The 20350-nt window shown below is 40.3% G+C and overlaps 2 protein-coding genes across 2 annotated transcripts in view; one reads left to right on the forward strand and one right to left on the reverse strand.

Moving 5' to 3' along the window:
* Positions 1 to 20350, reverse strand: part of LOC126078921 (tripartite motif-containing protein 43-like) — a 458981-nt gene that overhangs the window by 108149 nt on the left and 330482 nt on the right. The gene's annotated exons all lie outside the window — the stretch shown is intronic.
* On the forward strand, positions 10641 to 19127 carry LOC126078833 (tripartite motif-containing protein 43-like). Its single transcript, XM_049889654.1, has 6 exons — positions 10641 to 11039; positions 14703 to 14798; positions 15480 to 15710; positions 16640 to 16662; positions 17197 to 17294; positions 18634 to 19127. Exons 1-6 carry the CDS (start codon positions 10641 to 10643, stop codon positions 19125 to 19127), a joined length of 1341 nt encoding a protein of 446 aa, XP_049745611.1.

Raw genomic sequence — 20350 nt, forward strand, 5'->3', positions numbered from 1 at the left:
TTTCCCAGAACTTTTACCAGAGCTTGGCTTCAGGGTCTCAAGTTCCCAGATTTAGGGGAAATGATTCCAGATCATGGTCTGACAGAAATATTGTTGACCACCGCTCCCCACCTTATTTTCAGCTCCCTGGTGGCAGTATTTTCCAGCAAAATGTTAAAAGGAAGGTGAAATTCAAAAGTGAACCTTTCTCACATCTTGATTTTTTTCCTCCAGAGCCACCTTTCAAGGTTCTTCTGTGAATTTTTCTCAGTAAAGGTGACGGTTTTTGTCTATATAGCTCTAGAAGTTTGCCCAAAGGGCTTTGAACTATATGAGGATCAACCTTCCCTTATTTATCCAAACAAATGGTACACAGGAACACATTTAAATTTTAGTTTTAGCTTGCATGAGTATTACATGGAAACCTGGTGTAGTGGTTAAGAGCTACGGCCGCTAACCGAAAGGTCAGCAGCTCAAATCCACCAAGCGCTCCTTGGAAACACTGGCACAGTTCTACCCTGTCCCATAGGGTCACTATGAGTCAGAACCGACTCGATGGCAACTGGTTTTGGAGTATGACATGCTCCTCACCAACAGTTTGTAAAATACAGAAAAGCAAAAGAATAAAATGAACTCATTTCAACCCCATAATTCCTGAAGAATCTGTACAAATATTTTGGAAAGATATACAGTATGTTATTAGTAAATATCTATTTCTGTACTTCAGAGCAGAAAGGATGGTACTAGGAAAATGGATTAAGATATTAAAAAAAAAAATCCTTCTGGGTGTTCTTAAAAATTGCAGGCCCCCTATGAGAGAGTAATTAGTTGTGTTTTGGAATCTAAGATCCCTTTTAAAAACACAAGTGTAAAGCCTTGCTAGCATCATTTACTTGAAATATATGTACATATATCATGGAAGGTTTAGAAGACAAGTAAGTTCCACTCCATATAAAATCTCCATTTCCTCAGAGCTGAATTGCTTAGATGGACATACCTCACAAGAAAAGGCATCTAGATTTAAACATGAAATTTTAGCAGAGTCGGGATGTGAGTTATTGATTTTAAAAATATTCTCTTTGTCATTTTTCCACTGTTTCTGTTTTGTTGCAATGAAATTGTAGACTAAATCTTAAAAAGAGACGAAAGCCATTTTTAAAAATGCTGGCCTGGCAACAGGCACTGGGCTGGCAAGAGCTGGTTATCAAGGGAAGGCTTCACTTACTGACAGCCACAAGGTCCTACGTCCTGATTATTTAGACTCGACCTTTCAGCGAGAGTTTTTACAGGAGCCAGGTATATTGGTGAGGAGAGTGCATAAGTGCAAACTGGGGCCCCCACATCATATGTCCAAGTCTTTAAAACGTATAATCCGATCTAACAAAATTTTGTTTTTCTTAACAAAATTTTAAAAATCATTTGTTATACTCCACTTTGACAAATATTGTAAACCTTCATAAAGGATGTTTTAGGTAGGTTGGAATTTTGAATTGTGGGATCTTGGTGTTGCGTGTCGCTGGCATGATCAGCCCTTGGAAAAATAAACCAGGGAGAAAATTCTGGTGGCGGCTGATTTAGGGAGGGAATTCTGGAGTCTGGGATACCAGGAGGTATCTAGGAGGCAGCAAGCCCTGCAGTCTTCTCTGCCTGTGTGGTTGGGCTGGGTTCCACCACAGAGGAACAGAGAGAACAGCTCTACCACCTTTCTTCCAGAGCATGGGAACCCTTTCCTGTGCAACCATTGCTTGTTTCTGAAGCTAACAGGGGAGGATATTGTGTTCAATGGTCACAACAGGAAAAGCCTCCCACCGGCCTGCAACTTCTCTCTCACTTTGCAATGATGGTAGAGGTTCTGGAGATCTCTGAAGCTTACAGTTCCCAAAAGACTACTCCCAACTCTACCTTCCTCATCTATCTGTTCCCCATGCACCCCAGCACAGGTTCAGGTGGATCCCCTTCCCATAAGGACTCTCCTTGCTAAGTCTCTGCCATCTGACTCCAGAGCCAGACCTCACCTCCTGTCCTATCCCTGGAAGGCTCAAACCAGAGAAACGGCAAGGTATCAGAGGAGTCAGGCAAAGAGATGGTGGCCTACTGGGTGCCCACCCAGCTATTTTCAGGCACAAAGGAGGCATTCTGGATACTGGAACTCCTTGTTCATGGCGGTTCTTCCTGCTCCTCAGAGCCTCCCTCTATCTCTTACCCTTCTCAGACTGATACTGGGCCCTAGGATCTCTGCACACAATGTGATGATGACACTAGTGAGGGGCTCTGAGCTGCTTCTCCAGAATCTATAGCTTGGCTTCCCAGGCTGCATGAAGGATATCTGGGACCAATCAAAACTAGAAGATGTTTCTTAAGGGTCCAAGGTAACATCCACCCTCATTTCATAAGTAGAGGACTAAATGTGTTGGGATATAACCCAAACTTCACTCAGATTTTCCCGAATTGGGACTTTCCACCCTTTTCCCCCTGTACCCTCCTAGGTGGATTGAAGAGTGGCAAACAGAGAATCCTATATCTTGCTGTTGCTGGGAGGCTGTGCTAGGCTTAATTTGGAGTGTGAAGGGCAAGGGAAGTCTCCTTTCTGTTGTGGTTGCCAGAGATGTTCTTACAGTAAAATTCAAAAATCAATCAATAAAATGCAACACTTTATACATGACAGAATATAATGGAAGCCTTTGGTTTTTGGTTTACCTTGGGTAACCCCCACGTGTCTGTCAGTTTATGAATAGCAGCAGAACATTATCTGATATAGTGCTGGAAGATGAGCCCCCCTGGTTGGAAGGCACTCAAAAGATGACTGGGGAAGAGATGCCTCCTCAAAGTCGAGTCGACCTCAATGGCATGGATGGAGTAAAGTTTTTGGTACCTTCATTTGCTGATGTGGCGTGACTCAAAACGAGAAGAAACAGCTGCAAACATCCATTAATAATTGGAACCTGGAATGTATGAAGTATGAATCTAGGAAAATTGTAAATCATCAAAATGAAATGGAACGCATAAACTTCGATATCCTAGGCATTACTGAGCTGAAATGGACTGGTACTGGCCATTTTGAATCAGACAATCATATAGTCAACCATGCTGGGAATGACAACTCGAAGAGGAATGGTGTCACATTCATCATCAAAAAGAACGTTTCAAGATCTATCCTGAAGTACAACGCTGTCAGTGAGAGGATAATATCCATACTCCTACAAGGAAGGCCAGTTAATACGACTATTATTCAAATTTACACATCAACCGCTAGGGCCAAAGATGAAGAAATAGAAGATTTTTTTCAGCTGCTGCAGTCTGAAATTGATCGAACATGCAATCAAGATGCATTGATAATTACTGGCAATTGGAATGTGAAAGTTGGAAACAAAGAAGAAGGATCAGTAGTTGGAAAATATGGCCTTGGTGATAGAAACAATGCCAGAGATCAAATGATAGATTTCGCAAGACCAACAACTTCTTCACTGCAAATACCTTCTTTCACCAACATAAACGGCAACCAAACACATGGACCTCGCCAGATGAAACACACAGAAATCAAATTGACTACATCTGTGGAAACAGACAATGGAAAAGCTCAATATCATCAGTCAGAACAAGGCCAGGGGCCGACTGTGGAACAGACCATCAATTGCTCCTATGTAAGTTCAAGCTGAAACTGAAGAAAATCAGAGCAAGTCCATGAGAGCCAAAAAGGACCTTGAGTATATCCCACCTGAATTTAGAGACCATCTCAAGAATAGATATGACACATTGAACACTAGTGACTGAAGACCAGACGAGTTGTAGAATGACATCAAGGACATTATCCATGAAGAAAGCAAGAGGTCACTGAAAAGACAAGAAAGAAAGAAAAGACCAAGATGGATGTCAGAGGAGACTCTGAAACTTGCTCTTGAGCGTCGAGCAGCTAAAGCAAAAGAAAGAATTGATGAAGGAAAAGAACTGAACAGAAGATTTCAAAGGGCATCTCGAGAAGACAAAGTAAAGTATTATATAATGACATGTGCAAAGAGCTGGAGATGGAAAACCAAAAGGGAAGAACACGCTCGGTGTTTCTCAAGCTGAAAGAACTGAAGAAAAAGTTCAAGCCTCGAGTTGCAATTGTGAAGGATTCCATGGGGAAAATATTAAACGATGCAGGAAGCATCAAAAGAAGATGGAAGGAATACACAGAGTCATTATATCGAAAAGAATTAGTCAATTTTCAACCATTTCAAGAGGTGGCATATGATCAGGAACTGATGGTACTGAAGGAAGAAGTCCAAGCTGCTCTGAAGGCATTGGCGAAAAACAAGGCTCCAGGAATTGATGGAATATCAGTTGAGATGTTTCAACAAACAGATGCAGCACTGGAAGTGCTCACTCATCTATGCCAAGAATTATGGAAGACAGCTCCCTGGCCAACTGATTGGAAGAGATCCATATTTATGCCTATTCCCAAGAAAGGTGATCCAACCGAATATGGAAATTATAGAACAATATCATTAATATCACATACAAGCAAAATTTTGCTGAAGATCATTCAAAAGTGGCTACAGCAGTATATCAACAAGGAACTGCCAGAAATTCAGGCCAGTCTCAGAAGAGGACGTGGACCCAGGGATATCATTGCTGATGTCAGATGGATCCTGGCTGAAAGCAGAGAATACCAGAAGGATGTTTACCTGTGTTTTATTGACTCTGCAAAGGCATTTGACTGTGTGGATCATAAGAAACTATGGATAACACTGTGAATAATGGGAATTCCAGAACACTTAATTGTGCTCATGAGGAACCTTTACATAGATCAAGAGGTGGTTGTTCATATAGAACAAGGGGATACTGATTGGTTTAAAGTCAGGAAAGGTGTGCGTCAAGGTTGTATTCTTTCACCATATCTATTTAATCTGTATGCTGAACAAATAATCCAAGAAGCTGGACTATATGAAGAAGAACGGGGCAACAGGATTGGAGGAAGACTCATTAAAAACCTGCGTTATGCAGATGACACAACCTTGCTTGCTGAAAGTGAAGAGGACTTGAAGCACTTACTAATGAATATCAGAGCCCACAGCCTTCAGTATGGATTACACCTCAACATAAAGAAAACAAAAATCCTCACAACTGGACCAATGAGGAACATCATGAGAAACAGAGAAAAAATTGTAGTTGTTAAGGAGTTCATTTTACTTGGATCCACAATCAATAGCCATGGAAGCAGCAGTCAAGAAATCAAAAGATGCGTTGCCTTGGGCAAATCTGCTGCAAAGGACCTCTTCAAAGTGTTGAAGAGCAAAGATGTCACCCTGAAGACTAAGGTGCGCCTGACCCAAACCACAGTATTTTCAATCACGTCAGCATGTGAAAGCTGGACAATGAATAAGGAAGACCGAAGAAGAGTTGTCGCCTCTGAATTGCAGTGTTGGTGAAGAATATTGAATACACCACGGACTGCCAGAAGAACAAACACATCTGTCTTGGAAGAAGTGCAGCCAGAATGCTCCCTAGAGGCAAGGATGGCAAGGCTGCGTCTTACATTGGATATGTTGTCAGGAGGGATGAGTCCCTGGAGAAGGACATCATGCTTGGCAGAGTACAGGATCAGTGGAAAAGAGGAAGACCCTCAACAAGGTGGATTGACACAGTGGCTGCAGCAATGAGCTCAAGCATAACAACGATTGTAAGCGTGGCACAGGACCAGGCAGTGTTTCATTCTGTTGTGCATAGGGTCGCTATGATTCTGACTCGACAGCACCTAACAACAACAACCTTGGGTAAAACATTTCCAAATATTCCAAGACATTTGCTAAGATCATTAACTAATAACATCCTATTTTCTACCTTTTTACAAAATGTAAGTAAAAAGTCTTGTTCCAAAACTAATTTTCATAGAAAGTCAGCATTGGAGGTTCATTTAAAAAAAAAAAAAAATCAGTTTCTTTTGATGAGATGACGTTTGCGGGGATTAGTTTATGGAAATTAGCAAAGGTGTTACATAATCCCCTCTTCTCCTTGGTAAAATCTAATCATTCCCATGGAGTGGGGGCCAAAGTGGTCCTTACATTAAGTTCTTCCTTCAAAATACAAAAATAAATCAAACATAAAACCACTGTTCCTACGTGATAAGCATCATTACAGTCAACCTCAGGCAAACCATTTCCAACTTTTCCAAGACATTTGCTAAAATCATAAACTGATGGCATCCTCCTTTCTACCTTTTTAAACAGTTAAAAATAAATGTCCTCAGTTGAAAAAAAATTTATATATGAAGTTGGCATACGATGGTTCATTTGCTGAAAAGTTAGTATTACTTCTGAGATGATGTTTGTAGAGGTGGGCTTATGAAGACCATCAAGGTGTTAAATCAATCATTTCCTTTGTTTGGAAGAAACCTAATCATTCTATTAACTCCTATTGGAAGACACATGAAATACAATCACTGGGGAAAATTGGGCGTGGTCTTCAGGGTTGAATAAAAGGCATCCAAGGAAGCACGCTCTTCTCCAGAAGAGAGAGTGCCTTTGGAATTCTCCTACCTACAGAGTCTTCTGCAAGCAGCTGCTAGCACACAGGGAGGACTTGATCTCTGAACTGACTTCCATCACACTACTGCTACTGCAAGCATTGGGGAAACCTTTGGTATATTCTTTAGGTGACTTAGGTGAGTACGCAATTTACAGAAAAGGAGTTCCTGCTTCTTTCCCAATCCAAAGCCACAAAAATAGGTCATAATTTTATTGATCCATCAGCAAACTGAGGTTGTTTCTTTGAAATGATATTGTTTGCCTACTTAGTAAAGAAATTTCCATTCCTTTAACTTATTTCTGAATTAAACTATTCTATTTTTACTATCTTTTCTTTATATTTTTGGAGTTAATTTTTAAAAAAATTTTATTGTGCTTAATTGAAAGTTTACAAATCAAGTCAGTCTCTCATAGAAAAATTTTTATACACCTTGCTATATACTCCTAATTGCTCTTGTCCTAATGAGACAGCCCGTTCCTTCCCTCCACTCTCTCTTTTCGTGTCCATTCCCCCAGCTTCTGACCCCCTCTGCCCTCTCATCTCCCCTACAGATAGGAGATGCCAACATTGTCTCAAGTGTCTCCTTGATCCAAGAAGCTCATTCTTCACCAGTATCCTTTTCTATCTTATAGTCCAGTCCAATCCCTGTCTGAAGAGTTAGCTTTGGGAATGGTTCCTGTCTTGGGCTAACAGAAGGTCTGGGGGCCATGACCACGGGGGTCCTTCTGGTCTCAATCAGACCATTAAGTCTGACCTTTTTACAAGAATTTGGGGTCTGTATCCTACTGCTCTCCTTCTACCTCAGGGTTCTTTGATGTGTTCCCTGTCAGGGCAGTCATCGGTTTTAGCCAGGCACCATCTAGTTCTTCTGGTCTCAGGCTGAGGTAGTCTCTGGTTTATGTGGTCCTTTCTGTCTCTTGGGCTCATAATTACCTTGTGTCCTTGGTGTTCTTCATTCTCCTTTGCTCCAAGTGGGTTGAGACCAATTGATGCATCTTAGATGGCCACTTGCTAGCATTTAAGACCCGAGATGCCACTCATTTTTAGAGTTAATTTGATGATCAACATTATTTCTACTATTTTAAGTGCTTCATGGTTCTTCATATGTGTTATAAGGACTCAGAATGTAGTTGGCATATATCTTATAATTTTGTGCTTGGTATAGATGCTAAAATGGGTTTGAATGTTTTATTCTACATGTAGTGTCTGAATGTGTTACATTCTACTCTACAAGTGGTACATTACTATACGTAAGAGACAGAATAGTCTGTAAAATATAATTAGAAACTGCATTGGATAATTTGGTGAGAATATTGTTTTTGAGTGTGGTAACTGTTGTCAGTTCAGAAATGACAGTATTTTGACTTAAATTTTAAAGAAGCCAGGAAATGATTGGGAGCTTCGGTGCTAACCAAAAATCGGCAGTTTGAATCTACCAGCTGCTCCTTGGAAATCCTACAGAGGGAGTTCTGCTCTGTCCTATAGGGTCACTATGAGTCGGAATTGACAGCAATGGAGTTTTCCAGAAAAGTGACATGATGAAATATCAGAAACGAGAGTGTCATCTGTATTCATCTGGTGTTGAAGTTAGAACTATTTAGTAAAATCAGTTTTTGTAAGCAGAATTTTTTTTTTTGATGCTGATCATTGTTGCATGGTAGTTACATCTTTTGACAATGTGAAGGGGTAATCTATAATGGTATGAAAGCATTTGTGAGATATTGCTATTCCCTTTATTTTTTGGTTGTTTGAATACAGTGGTATAAATTACAAAAATAGGGCAAATTCAGCAGCAAGTATATTCATATAAGAAGATTCTGAATGAAGTATGATCCAGTTTTATTTTTCAGTTTATTCATTACTAACTATTATGTATTCAGAAGTTGTTTTAACCAAAAACCAAAGCCATTGCCTTCGAGCCAATTCTGACACATAGTGGTTTCATCCTGATGAGCAGCTGATAGGTTCCAACTGCCAACATTTTGGTTAACAACTGAACATTTAAACCACTGCACCCTGTGTTGTTTTAGGGCAGTGTATTTTAAGATAAAAGACATCAAAATAGGAAATTTGATTTTGTGGGTATATCTTGCATGTAAGAGTTTCTCATGCATTTTTATCTGTGGGTTACAGGAGTGGCATTTTCTGGATCCTGGGTAAGGGATAGAAGACAAGTACAGATTGATGGCATTTTATACATTCCTCCATCTTATCAATTGATCTATTTTCCTTAACCTTGATTATCTACCTTTTAAAGATGTTATTATATTAATCTTTTGTAAAAATGGCAGTCCAGCCTCATTGGACCTCCTTGTCTAACTTCACGAGGGGGAAAAAATCACCATCAGCTCAAAGCTGATCCCTATGAGATGGTGGTCAGACATACTTCCTCTCTCCAACCATTTTACCAATTCTGACACCAACTACCCATCCTATGGCACTCTGTACTTCTCTGCTAGATTTGATAATTCATTGCAATGGCCACACAGAACTCACAGACCATACTCACAGTTATGGGGTATGTTAGGGAAGTTAAGAGGTTATAATTCAGGATCAGAAGCAACTTAGAATGTAGTTCTTTGATCAGGAGAGCTTTTCAGCTGTGCCTGCAGGCAGGACTTTCTCTCTCTGCTCCTAGGCCCAGCCCCTGCCCTGCTCAGGCCAGTGTTCAAAGCTGTTTAGTTGTCCCTGTAAATGCCAAGAGACACCCCGCTCCACCAGAAGCCTCTGCCTGAAGGCACTCAGCTCTCACACTCCGTGAGTCAACAAGCCTAGCTCCATCAAATGCCTGGAAGCAACCACTCTGCCAGGAAGCTTTCTGCCAGAAGACTTTCAGTCCTCTTGCTCCATGGGTTGGGACACCCACTGTTGTTGCCTTGTTCCATTGGCTGGGAAGCTGACTGTGGGGTCTCATGCCAGTCTTCTGATTCTGCTGCTGAGGTTTCTCTGCTGCTCCACTCTTAACAGCTCTTTCTCTCTGTCTCCTGGGTCTTGAAAGGATGTGCTCTACTCTTGGCTCTTTGCTTAGATATCAAGAGGGGCAGCTTGCTACTTGCCTCTTAAAGAGTAGGTTTTAATTTTGGTAAAAGGTATGAGTTCTAACTCCACTTTCAAGCAGTGTGATTTTAGTCATGAGAGGATAGTTGTGACAATTGAATTAAATAATGAATGTAAAAGAGCTTAGTCAACACCTTTGCTAAGCCAGTCACCAGAAAGTTGTGTTATGATTGGTTTTCAGACCAATCAGGATCCACTCCCCTGGAGCTATAGAATGAGTCATGGTGATTCACAAGCCCCTGTAGGGAAGTGACACATCAACAAAAGTGAAGTTCTTTTATGTAGGAACAAAAGGATTGATGGCAGTAGATGCATATTGATTGGCGACCAACAAGTTTGCTATAGAAGTTGAGAGTTGCCTTTGTGCCTCAGTTTTCCATTTCTGTCATATGCAAAAAACAAAACAAAAACACTCTATCCTGCTCTACACTCAAGTGTATTTTTTTCCCATTGGATATTTTTTTAGTAAAAAAAAAAAATTTTTTTTTTGTAAAAAGTGGGACCATACAGTAAGTACCATTTGATAACATCTTCACATTCCCCACATTAACAATGAACATTAAACATATTTCTGTTATTTTTAAATATTTTATTGTGTTTTAGATGAAAGTTTATATAGCAAATTAAGTTCCCATTTAGCAATTTGCATGCAGATTGTTCCGTGACATTGGTTACAATTTTCACAAGGTCTCAGCAGTCTTATTATTTCCATTCTCTTTGTTCTGTTTCCATTGATCTAGATTCCTTGCCTTCTCACCTTTGCATTTGGGTAAATGTTGATTATTTGGTCACATATACTTGATTGTGTAAGGAATTATGTTATTCACAGGTGATATTGTTTACTTTATAAGGCAATCCACTATTTGGCTGAAAGGCGACCTCCAGGACTGGCTTCATTTCCAAGTTCAAAGGGTATCAGGGTGATAGTTTCTGGGGTTCCCCTTGTCTCTATCAGTCCAGGAAGTCTGGGGTTTTTTAGGAATTTGGATTTCACACAAGTGTCTTTTTGGGTTATAATCAGAGTAAAATTTTGCTTAGGCTTTTATCTCTCCAGGGCAGAATAATAATAAACTCTTCTGATTTTCTTCCCTAGGAAAATGGATTCAGCCTTCCAGAAGGAACTCACCTGCTTCATCTGCTTGAAGTACCTTACAGATCCTGTCACCATAGGCTGTGGACACAGCTTCTGTCAGGCCTGTGTCTGCCTTTCCTGGGAAGGAGCCAAAATTCCTGCCCGTTGCCCCATATGCAGGAACACATCAGAGCAAACAGAGTTCAGAACCAACATTGTACTGAAGAATCTGGTGTCCCTTACCAGACAAGCCAGTCTCTGCCAGTTTCTGAGCTCTGAGGAACAGATGTGTGGGACACACAAGGAGACAAAGAAGATGTTCTGCGAAGAGAGCAAGAACCTGCTCTGTTTGCTCTGCTCTAACTCTCAAGAGCACGAAGCTCACAGTCACTGTTCCATAGAATGCGCTGTTGAGGAATACCGGGTAAGCAATGTCTCTGAAAGCACTTTGAAAGCTGCAGGATAGGAGAGCTAAAAGAGTATAAGGAAGATGGAAACCATAATGATGATTAGTCCACTCATTACTGAGAATCATGTCAGGCACTGTTCTAGACACCACAGATATAGCTGCAAATAATTACATAAGCATGCTTGCTTTCACAGAGTTTGTTTTCCAGGAAGGGGCTGTGATTAAGATAATGATTATTATTTTGAATATGTAGTATAACGCTCAGGGCAGTCTGAAGTTCTCATTTTAAGATAGCAGAATATAGGATCAAAAAGGTTTTTATATTGAAAGTATATTTAGTAATACAGATCAAATAGTATGCTGGAAAATATTAAAGACCTAGCATCACTTGAGGAGCCCCCGTGGGGTAATCATTAAGTTCTTGACTGGTAACCAAAAGGTAGGCAGTTCCAACCTACCTGCAGCTCCACAGGAAAAAAGACCTGGCATTCTGATCCCCTAAAGATTGTTTGTTGTTGTTCTTAGGTGTCATTGAGTTGGTTCCAACCCTAGGTACAGCAGAACGAAACACTGCCCTGTCCTGCACCATACTCACAATTGTTCTTATGCTTGAGCCCATTGTTGCAACCACTGGGTCAATCCATCTCTTTGAGGATCTTCCTCTTTTTCTCTGACCCTCTACCTTACCAAGCATGATGTCCTTCTCCAGGGACTGATCCCTCCTGGTAACATGTCCAAAGTATGTGAGATGTAGTCTTGCCATCCTTGCTTCTATGGAGTATTCTGTTTGTACTTCTTCCAAGACAGATTTGTTTGTTCTTTTAGAAGTCCGTGGTATACTCAATATTCTTCTCCAACACCACAATTCAAAGGTGTCAATTCTTCTTTGGTCTTCCTTATTCGTTGTTCAGCTTTTGCATGCATATGAGGGGATTGAAAACACCATGGCTTGAGTCAGACTCACCTTAGTCTTCAAGGTGACATCTTTACTTTTTTTGCAGCAGATTTGCCCAATGCAATGAGTCTTTAGATTTCTTGACCCTGCTTCTATGGGTGTTGATTGTGGATCTGAGTAAAATGAAAGCCTTGACAACTTCAATCTTTTCTCCATTTATCATGATATTGCTTGTTGGTCCAGTTGTGAGGATTTTTGTTTTCTTTGCTGAGATGTAATCCATACTGAAGGCTGTGTTCTTTGACCTTATTAGTAAGTGTTTCAAGTCCTCTTCACTTTCACCAAGCAAGGTTGTGTCATCTGCATATCCCAGGTTAATCCATTTCCCTCCAATCTTGATGCTCCATTCCTCTTCACAGAGTCCAGCTTCTAGGATTAATTGCTCAGCATATAGATGGAGTAGGTATGGTAAAAGGATACAGCCCTTATGCACACCTTTCCTGACTTTAAACCATGAAGTGTCACCTTGTTCTGTTTGAACCATTGCCTCTTGAGCTATATACAGGTTCCTCATGAGCACTATTAAGTGTTCTGGAATTCCCATTCTTCACAATGTTATCCATAGTTTGTTATGATACACAGAGTGGAATGCCTTTGCGTAGTCAATAAAACACAGGTAAAATCCTTCTGGTATTCTCTGCTTTCAGCCAGGATCCATCTGACAGCAGCAATGATATCCCTGGTTCCACCACCTCTCCTGAATCCCGCTGGAATTTCTGGCAGTTCCCTGTCAATGTCCTGCTGCAGCTGCTTTAGAATGATCTTCAGCAAAATTTTACTTGCGTGTGGTAGTAATGATATTGTTTGAGAATTCACGCATTCGGTCGGATCACCTTTTTTGGGAATAGGCATAAATATGGATCTCTTCCAGTCACTTGGCCAGGTATCCAAATTTCTTGCCATAGATGAGTGAGCACTTACAGAGCTGCATCCGTTCGTTGAAACATCTCAACTGATACTCCATCAATTCCTGGAGTCTTTGTTTTTTGCCGATGCCTTCAGTGAAGCTTGGACTTCTTCCTTCAGTACCATCAGTTCCTGATCATATGCTACCTCCTGAAATGGTTGAACATTGACCAGTTCTTTTTGCGTGACTGTGTATTCCTTCTATCTTCCTTTGATGGTTCCTGCTTCGTTTATACTTTCCCTGCAGAATTCTTCACTATTACAACTCGAGGCTTGAATTTTTAATTCAGTTCTTTCAGCTTGAGAAATGGTGAGTGTGTTCTTCCCTTTTGGTTTTCTATCTCCAGTTCTTTGCACTTGTCATTAGAATAGCTGCCCTTTGAAATTTTCTGTTCAAGTCATCATTTCTTCCTTTTGCTTTAGTTGCTTGATATTCAAGAACAAGTTTCGAGTCTTTTCTGACATCCATTTTGGTCTTTTCTTTCCTATCTTTTTAATGACCTTTTGCTTTCTTCATGTATATCTTTGATGTCATTCCACAACTTGTCCAGTCTTCGAGCATTAGTGTTCAACACATCAAATCTATTCTCGAGATGGTCTCTAAATTCAGGTGGAATATAACCAAGGGTTGTATTTTGGGTCTTGCTGACTTGTTCTAATTTTCTTCAGTTTCAACTTGAACTTACATATAAGCAACTGATGGTCTGTTCTGACCCCTAGCCTTGTCCTGAGTGATGATATTGAGCTTTTCCATCGTCTCTTTCCAGAGATGTAATCGATTTGATTCCTATGTATTCCATCTGGTGAAGTCCACATGCATAAAAAATAGTCGCCATTTATGGTAGTGAAAAAAGGTATTTGCAATGAAGAAGTCATTGGTCTTGCAAAATTCTATCATGTGTTCTCTGGCATTGTTTCTATCACCAAGGCCATATTTTCCAACTATGGATCCTTCTTTGTTTCAGCTTTCACATTCAATCACCAGTAATTACCAATGCATCCTGATTGCATGTTTGATCAACTTCAGACTGTGGAAGTTGGTGAAAATCTTCAATTTTTTTATCTTTGGCCTTAGTGGTTGGTGCGTAAATTTGAATAATAGTTGTATTAACTGGTCTTCCTTGTAGGGTTATGTATATTATCATCACTGACAGTGTTGTACTTCAGGACAGATCTTGAAATTTTCTTTCTGATGATGAATGCAACACTATTCCTCTGTAAATTGTCATTCCTGGCATAGTGGACCATATGGTCGTCCAATTCAAAATGGCCAATACCAGTCCATTTCAGCTTACTAATGCCTAGGATATCAATGTTTATGCATTCCATTTCACTCTTGATGATTCCCAGTTTTCCCAGATTCATGCTTCGTACATTCCAGATTCATGCTTTGTACATTCCAGATTCCAATTATGAATGGATGTTTGCAGCTGTTTCTTCTCATTTTGAGTCGTGCCACATCAGCCAAAGAAGGTCCTAAGAAATCCTATGGGTCAGTTCTATTTTGTACTCTAGGGTCACTACAACAACAGAATCAGTAGATCCAAATTCTATAGCAAGTTGTCTATCTGAAAATTAGCCATGTTTCATAAAATTATTATTTGTCAGTTTCCTTTGGAAGACAAAGACACTATATTTTGTCTTTCTACAGCCTGAAATTTCCCAGAATTGGTAATTATGAAGGGTAAACAGGGAAACATGATCCTTCCATTCTCCCTTAAGTACATCGATTGAACATCCCCTGTCTCTTTCTGTTCATTATGGTATGAAATCCCTAACATTTGCTTTTCTGGCACTCATTCGTGGTTCTTTTGCAGGAGAAGCTCATAAAGGAAATGAGATCTTTATGGAAAAATATTCAAAAAAATCAGAGAAATCTGAATGAGGAGAGCAAAATAACCAACCTGTGGAGAGTAAGTATGAGACTGTTTTCCCCAGAACGAGCTTGTGACATACTTACTGGAGATTTGTTCATGATGAACTTGAGCTGAAATCATGGTGTGACAGATTCTGTGAGTGATCTACCAACAGGAAAAGTAATCCACCTCTTCAATGTAAGGCAGCATGACAGTTCAGATTTGTAAACTCTAATGTATCAGCAACTCAGAAAAGAGGATGTTTTACAAAATTAAAGAAATCGACTATGAGGCATTTCTTCAGATGTTTCAGGAAGTTTTGAAGTGAATGGAGAAGTTTTGAAGGGAGGATGGAGCCCTAGTGGCACAATGCTTAAGAGCTCAGCTGCTAAACAAAAGGTCTGCAGTTCTAATCTACCAGCTAGCTGCTCCTTGGAAACCCTATGGGCCAGTTCTACTCTGTCCTATAGGGTCGCTATGAGTCAGAACCTACTCCATGGCAGCAGGTTTGGTTTTTGGTTTTCGACGGGAGGGTGGGTTTGGCTCTTGAATGGAAAACAAATGAAGGAATGAAACTGAGAGATGATTTTATGGTTTCTGATAAATAGGAGGACATGGATTTAGGTCGAGTGTAGTTGATTGGTAGAGGATGTGAGTCAGAGAGAAACAGGTGAGGTTTAAGGGGAAGGGGGTTAACTTACATTGCATATATGATTTAAGAAATCCATGTCTTTGCAGTATTATGTGTGTCTACTGTCAGAGATTATCAGCTCTGAGTATCAGAAATTGCATCCGATTCTCCTTGAGGAAGAAAAACAACATTTAGAGGGACTGAAAAATGAAGGCAAGAAGATATTTCAGCAACTGAAGAAAAGTGAAGCCACAATGGTTCAAAAGGGGAGGCACCTGAGAGAAATGTATGAGGAGCTGATGAATATGTGCCATAAATCAGATGTGGAGTTGCTCCAGGTAAGAACCGAGGACGTGCCTGGAAATCATCTATAGTAGCTGAAGTTCACATCCTCGACCTCCATGAGATATTTGGTACCAAAGACATAATTTTTTTTCCTGTGATGGAAGTCGTTTTCCACCTGACTATAACAGACATAAACTGTAACTCCTATCCTAGCCATGAACAACAAAGTTTCATGGAAATATGAGAGTAGATTCCCCAGGGAATACTGTATTTTTTCACCAATAATGAGTGCCTTCTACTTTGGTTACCAACTTTGCCCTCTCCCCACCCCCGGTATTTTCGTAAGTGAGCAAAACCAATTTTTTTTTTCCAGCAAGGAGTAAAAAATGTTGCATAGCAGCCCTTATGAAAATACCTCTCAGGAGGGTGGGGGAGAGGGAGAGGAGCCTGGTCGGCAAACAAATGTAGAAGGCACTGGTTATTTGCGTAAAAATACTGTACTCCCTTCTAAAAGTCTTCTTCTCTACCTTGCTTCTTTAAAAACCCCGAAAGGAACAACTTCCTCGTGGGCATTCCCTTTTTGTCTCCAGTTTGGCAATATGGAGACATATGTGAAGCACTAACATTTACTTCCTCCTTTTTTTCAAGTCCCAGATTTGAATTGCCCTTGCTCTGGAACACATTATCCTTTGGAGACAAGCGCTTGGAAAGACCACTTTGCGGACAGCTGGCAGTCGCACCAGTACAATCTGTGCTCATATTCTCTTTATTCATTCACCTTCAGGTTTCTGAATTCATTGAGAAATCAGATTCTATCCAAGTGGTGTACTGGGATTAGAGAGGAAAGGAAAAATGGATTTACTAAAAAAATGTGCTAGTGGGTGGTTGGTACCTTTGAGAACTTGCCCAAACTTAAAGACTGAAAGAACAGAATTGCCAATTTGTGAAGAATTCTAAACTTTTCTTTGTATTCTCTTCACAGGATTTGGGAGACATTTTGACAAGGTAAGTTTGGCCTTCACTGCAGACTAGAGCTCCATGAGGGCTGTGAAAGAGATCATGGTGTTTCCAACACAGCGAGGACACAATTTATAGAGATATTAGATATTTTTTGTGTATGCAAGTTGTGTATGTCATACTGAATATGTTTTCCCGTTCCCTGTATCACAAATCAGCCTTGTTTCTTTCCTGTGACTCAGGATGGTATAGGTTGCAGGGCTCAGTGCATAAGTGGCTAGAAGATGCTACCTATGATTTTAGGTTTCAAACGCATAAACTTATTGATGTGAATGGACTAGTTTGTGTCAGGTGGTAGGTGGGAGAGGCAAGTTCCTCTGAGGGGCAGGAGAAGGAAGCAGGCAGAGAATAAAGAAAGATTCTCAAAGAACGGTACAACCTCATTCCAGGATTGTAAAGGTACACAGAAATATCAGCAATGGGTTCTGCAGAAAAATATTTTCAGTTAATGCTGATGTCCTTTTTACATACTGTGATGGCCCCTTAGGCACCTGAAAGGTTAACTGAATCTTCCCCTTGCAGGAGCGAGTCCATGCAGCTGAACATGCCCCAGCCTGTGAACCCAGCGCTCAGTGCCAGGCCCATCACTGGCCTGATAGACAGGTTCCGCCAGTTCCGAGGTGAGTGTCAGCCCAGTGGTGGGACCGGATACAATGTCCTCCAATAATGGTTTTCTATGGGCAATCATTCCCTCTTTATTAATTCTTGATTTTGGGAGGAGAGCAGCCTGTGAATAGTCATATTTCCCCTATGATAATATGAAAAATATCTACATAAATGGTAGGAAAAGAGAAATGTTATTCTGGCCTGTATTAAATAGTTAATGAGAAAAAGGAAATGATCCAAAAAACGGCTCCTTGAGACCTAAAACCATTCATAGATGCAATGTCAGTCATTCAAAGAGTCATACAGAAAGACATTATCTCAGAACATTTCGATTTCAAATTAAGTGCAGTTGATTATGGTGATAAGTTCCTTGGTGCTTTACTTTTAAATATTTTAAAATATTAAAGTTTCTTAGTAACTGAATTTGGAATAATGTCAATTTTAATAAATATGATCTGAGAAACACGTGAATAAACATGAAAAAGTGATATACAGAAAACCAGAATTTATGAGCAACAGTAAACAAGTAGGTGGTTGAGGCAGTACGCAGAGCTCACTAATCGAGTGAGGTTAGCCCAGCAGGCAGAGAACGAGTAGGCCTGAAATGGAACCAGGTTTAAAACCCAGATCATGCTGAGTAAGAGACTCCTTCTAAGAAGGCATAAGCCAAATCCCAAAAACAAACCCAGTGTTGCCCAGTTATTTTCAGCTCCTACCGACTCTGTAGGACAGAGAACAGCCTCATATAGTTTCCAAGGGTATAAATCTTTATGAAAGCAAACAGCTGCATCTTTCTCCCTTGGAGCAACTGGGGGGTTTGTACCACTGACCTTTTGGTGAGCAGCCAAGTGCTTTAACTGCTGCGCCACGAAGGCTCCTTCTAAGAAGGCATGGTTTGATTTTAATCTTAAATTTAAATCTGCTTGCTTAACTAACATAATATACCTGGCAAAGTGTTCACCATTTATTTAGGTCTAAGATTTTTTGTTTTTTGCCCTGAGGAAAAAAAAACCAAACCCAGTGCGGTAGAAATAAGTCGTATCGCTGTGGACTTGGTGTCAGTGCACAGGTTTCTGATTTTTAATGTGCTGTGAAAAGCAATGAGCCAGAAGTTTGCATGACCTGCCTCCTCTGTACATTCTCTGAGATTTTAGCAATTTTTTTCCATTGTGTCACTAGGTATTTGTTTCTTCTGCACATCCACCGATACCCTTCAATCTGATATTTTCTGGCTAGTAAACTTCCCTTGTAGTGTTGGCCTGTTTTTCCAGTGACACTCTAGATCCAGTGAGTCTCTCATCCCATAGGAGTATAAAAACAGATTTTGCCTGAAATATTCTCTTTTTTTCACAGTGGAAATTTCCTTCAGTTATGAAATAAGCAGTCAGAATATCATGCTGTTTGATGACGTGAGAAGTCTGAGGCTTAGACGTGACCTTCAAGAGGCACCTTTTCCTTCTGGAAGATCTCACTACTTTGCTGCATGGGGAGACCAGGCCTTCACCTCTGGAAAATACTACTGGGAGATAGAAGTGGACAGCTCTTGGGACTGGGCTGTAGGAGTCTGTAAGGATACTTGGTTAAGGAAGGACAGCTCAACGGTCCCGTCTGAGGACACTTTTCTTTTTTTATGTGTGAAGGAGGATAATCGTTACAATCTCTTGACCACCTCCCCAGTGCTTTCTCAGTATATAGAGAAACCTCTGGGACAGGTAGGTGTGTATGTAGATTTTGACAGTAGAAGTGTGAGTTTTGTTAATGTTGCCAAAAGTTCCCTCATATGGGCATACCCAGCTTGCTCCTTCAATTATCCCCTCAGGCCTTTCTTTTACACTGGCCACACATGATCATGGTCAAGTCATATCTGAGGGACCCCTTCCCAACTGAAGCTGATAAATAATATTTTACTGTCTTTTACGTTGTTCTCCTTTAATGGAACATTTTGCTATTGATTATGTTGGTAGACTGAATTGAAAACTTTTGTTAGTTCAATTTTCTTTACATTAAAATAATCTCTTGCAGCACATTATATGAAATATATGCTGTGGTTATTCATGTGTTTTATGAGCTTTGTGGCATTAGAAGCATATATAGTACCCAAAAAACCCACTGCCGTTGAGTCGATTCTGACTCATAGTGACCCTATAGTGCAGAGTAGAACTGCCCCATAGAGTTTCCAAGGAGCGCCTGGCAGATTCGAACTGCCGACCCTTTGGTTAACAGCCGTAGCATTATGTCAGTCTGGAATATTCTTCTCCATCATCTTCATCTCGTAAACTCCTCAATTCATCCTTAGGGAAAATCTCTTTACAGAGAAATATCCCTGAATCATCAGGACCTGGACAGGTCTGTGGTTGGATGAACACTTTATGTGGTCCTTTTCCTCTTTTACTGAATGAATTATGAGACAGAGGAAGTGTCTCTTATATTCACTGCCATTTCCCAACAGGTAATACGATGTCTAAGACATAGCAGGCACTTAACAAATATCTGAGTGAATAATAAGTGAATGAGATATTTATCTTTTTTGCAACAGGGCTGACACTGGGTTCTGCTCCATATCTTTGCTGTGGTGATTTCCAATATGCAGTATTTTCACTGAATTTCATTACTGATAGAAAGAAAGGTAGTTCTGCAACACATGGTTCCAAAAAAAAAAAAAAAAAAGGTTTCTGGTTAATCATTGAGAACATTCATAAAAGTAAATGCCATAAAAAAAAAAAAAAAAAAAATTGCCGTTGAGTCGATTCCGACTCATAGCAACCCTATAGGACAGAGCGGAACTGCCCCAGAGAGCTTCCAAGGAGTGCCTGGTGGATTTGAACTGCCAACCTTTTGGTTAGCAGCCGTATCACTTAACCACTAAACCACTTTTTACTTTGAAAAAATTAGAGTGTTCAAAGCAGGCCCGAGCCGCCGGGAATAATGGAATAGCATCGCGGTTGTATTTTGTTGGTGTTCGGAAATGCCACAGTCTATTAAAAAGACTTAGAAAATATAGGTTAAACCAACGGGATAGGGAGTACTGAGGACAACATGGAGTAAAACAGTGACATAGACCAGTGATTCT

Source organism: Elephas maximus, chromosome 7 (genome assembly GCF_024166365.1).
Source record: "Elephas maximus indicus isolate mEleMax1 chromosome 7, mEleMax1 primary haplotype, whole genome shotgun sequence".
NCBI lineage: Eukaryota > Metazoa > Chordata > Mammalia > Proboscidea > Elephantidae > Elephas > Elephas maximus.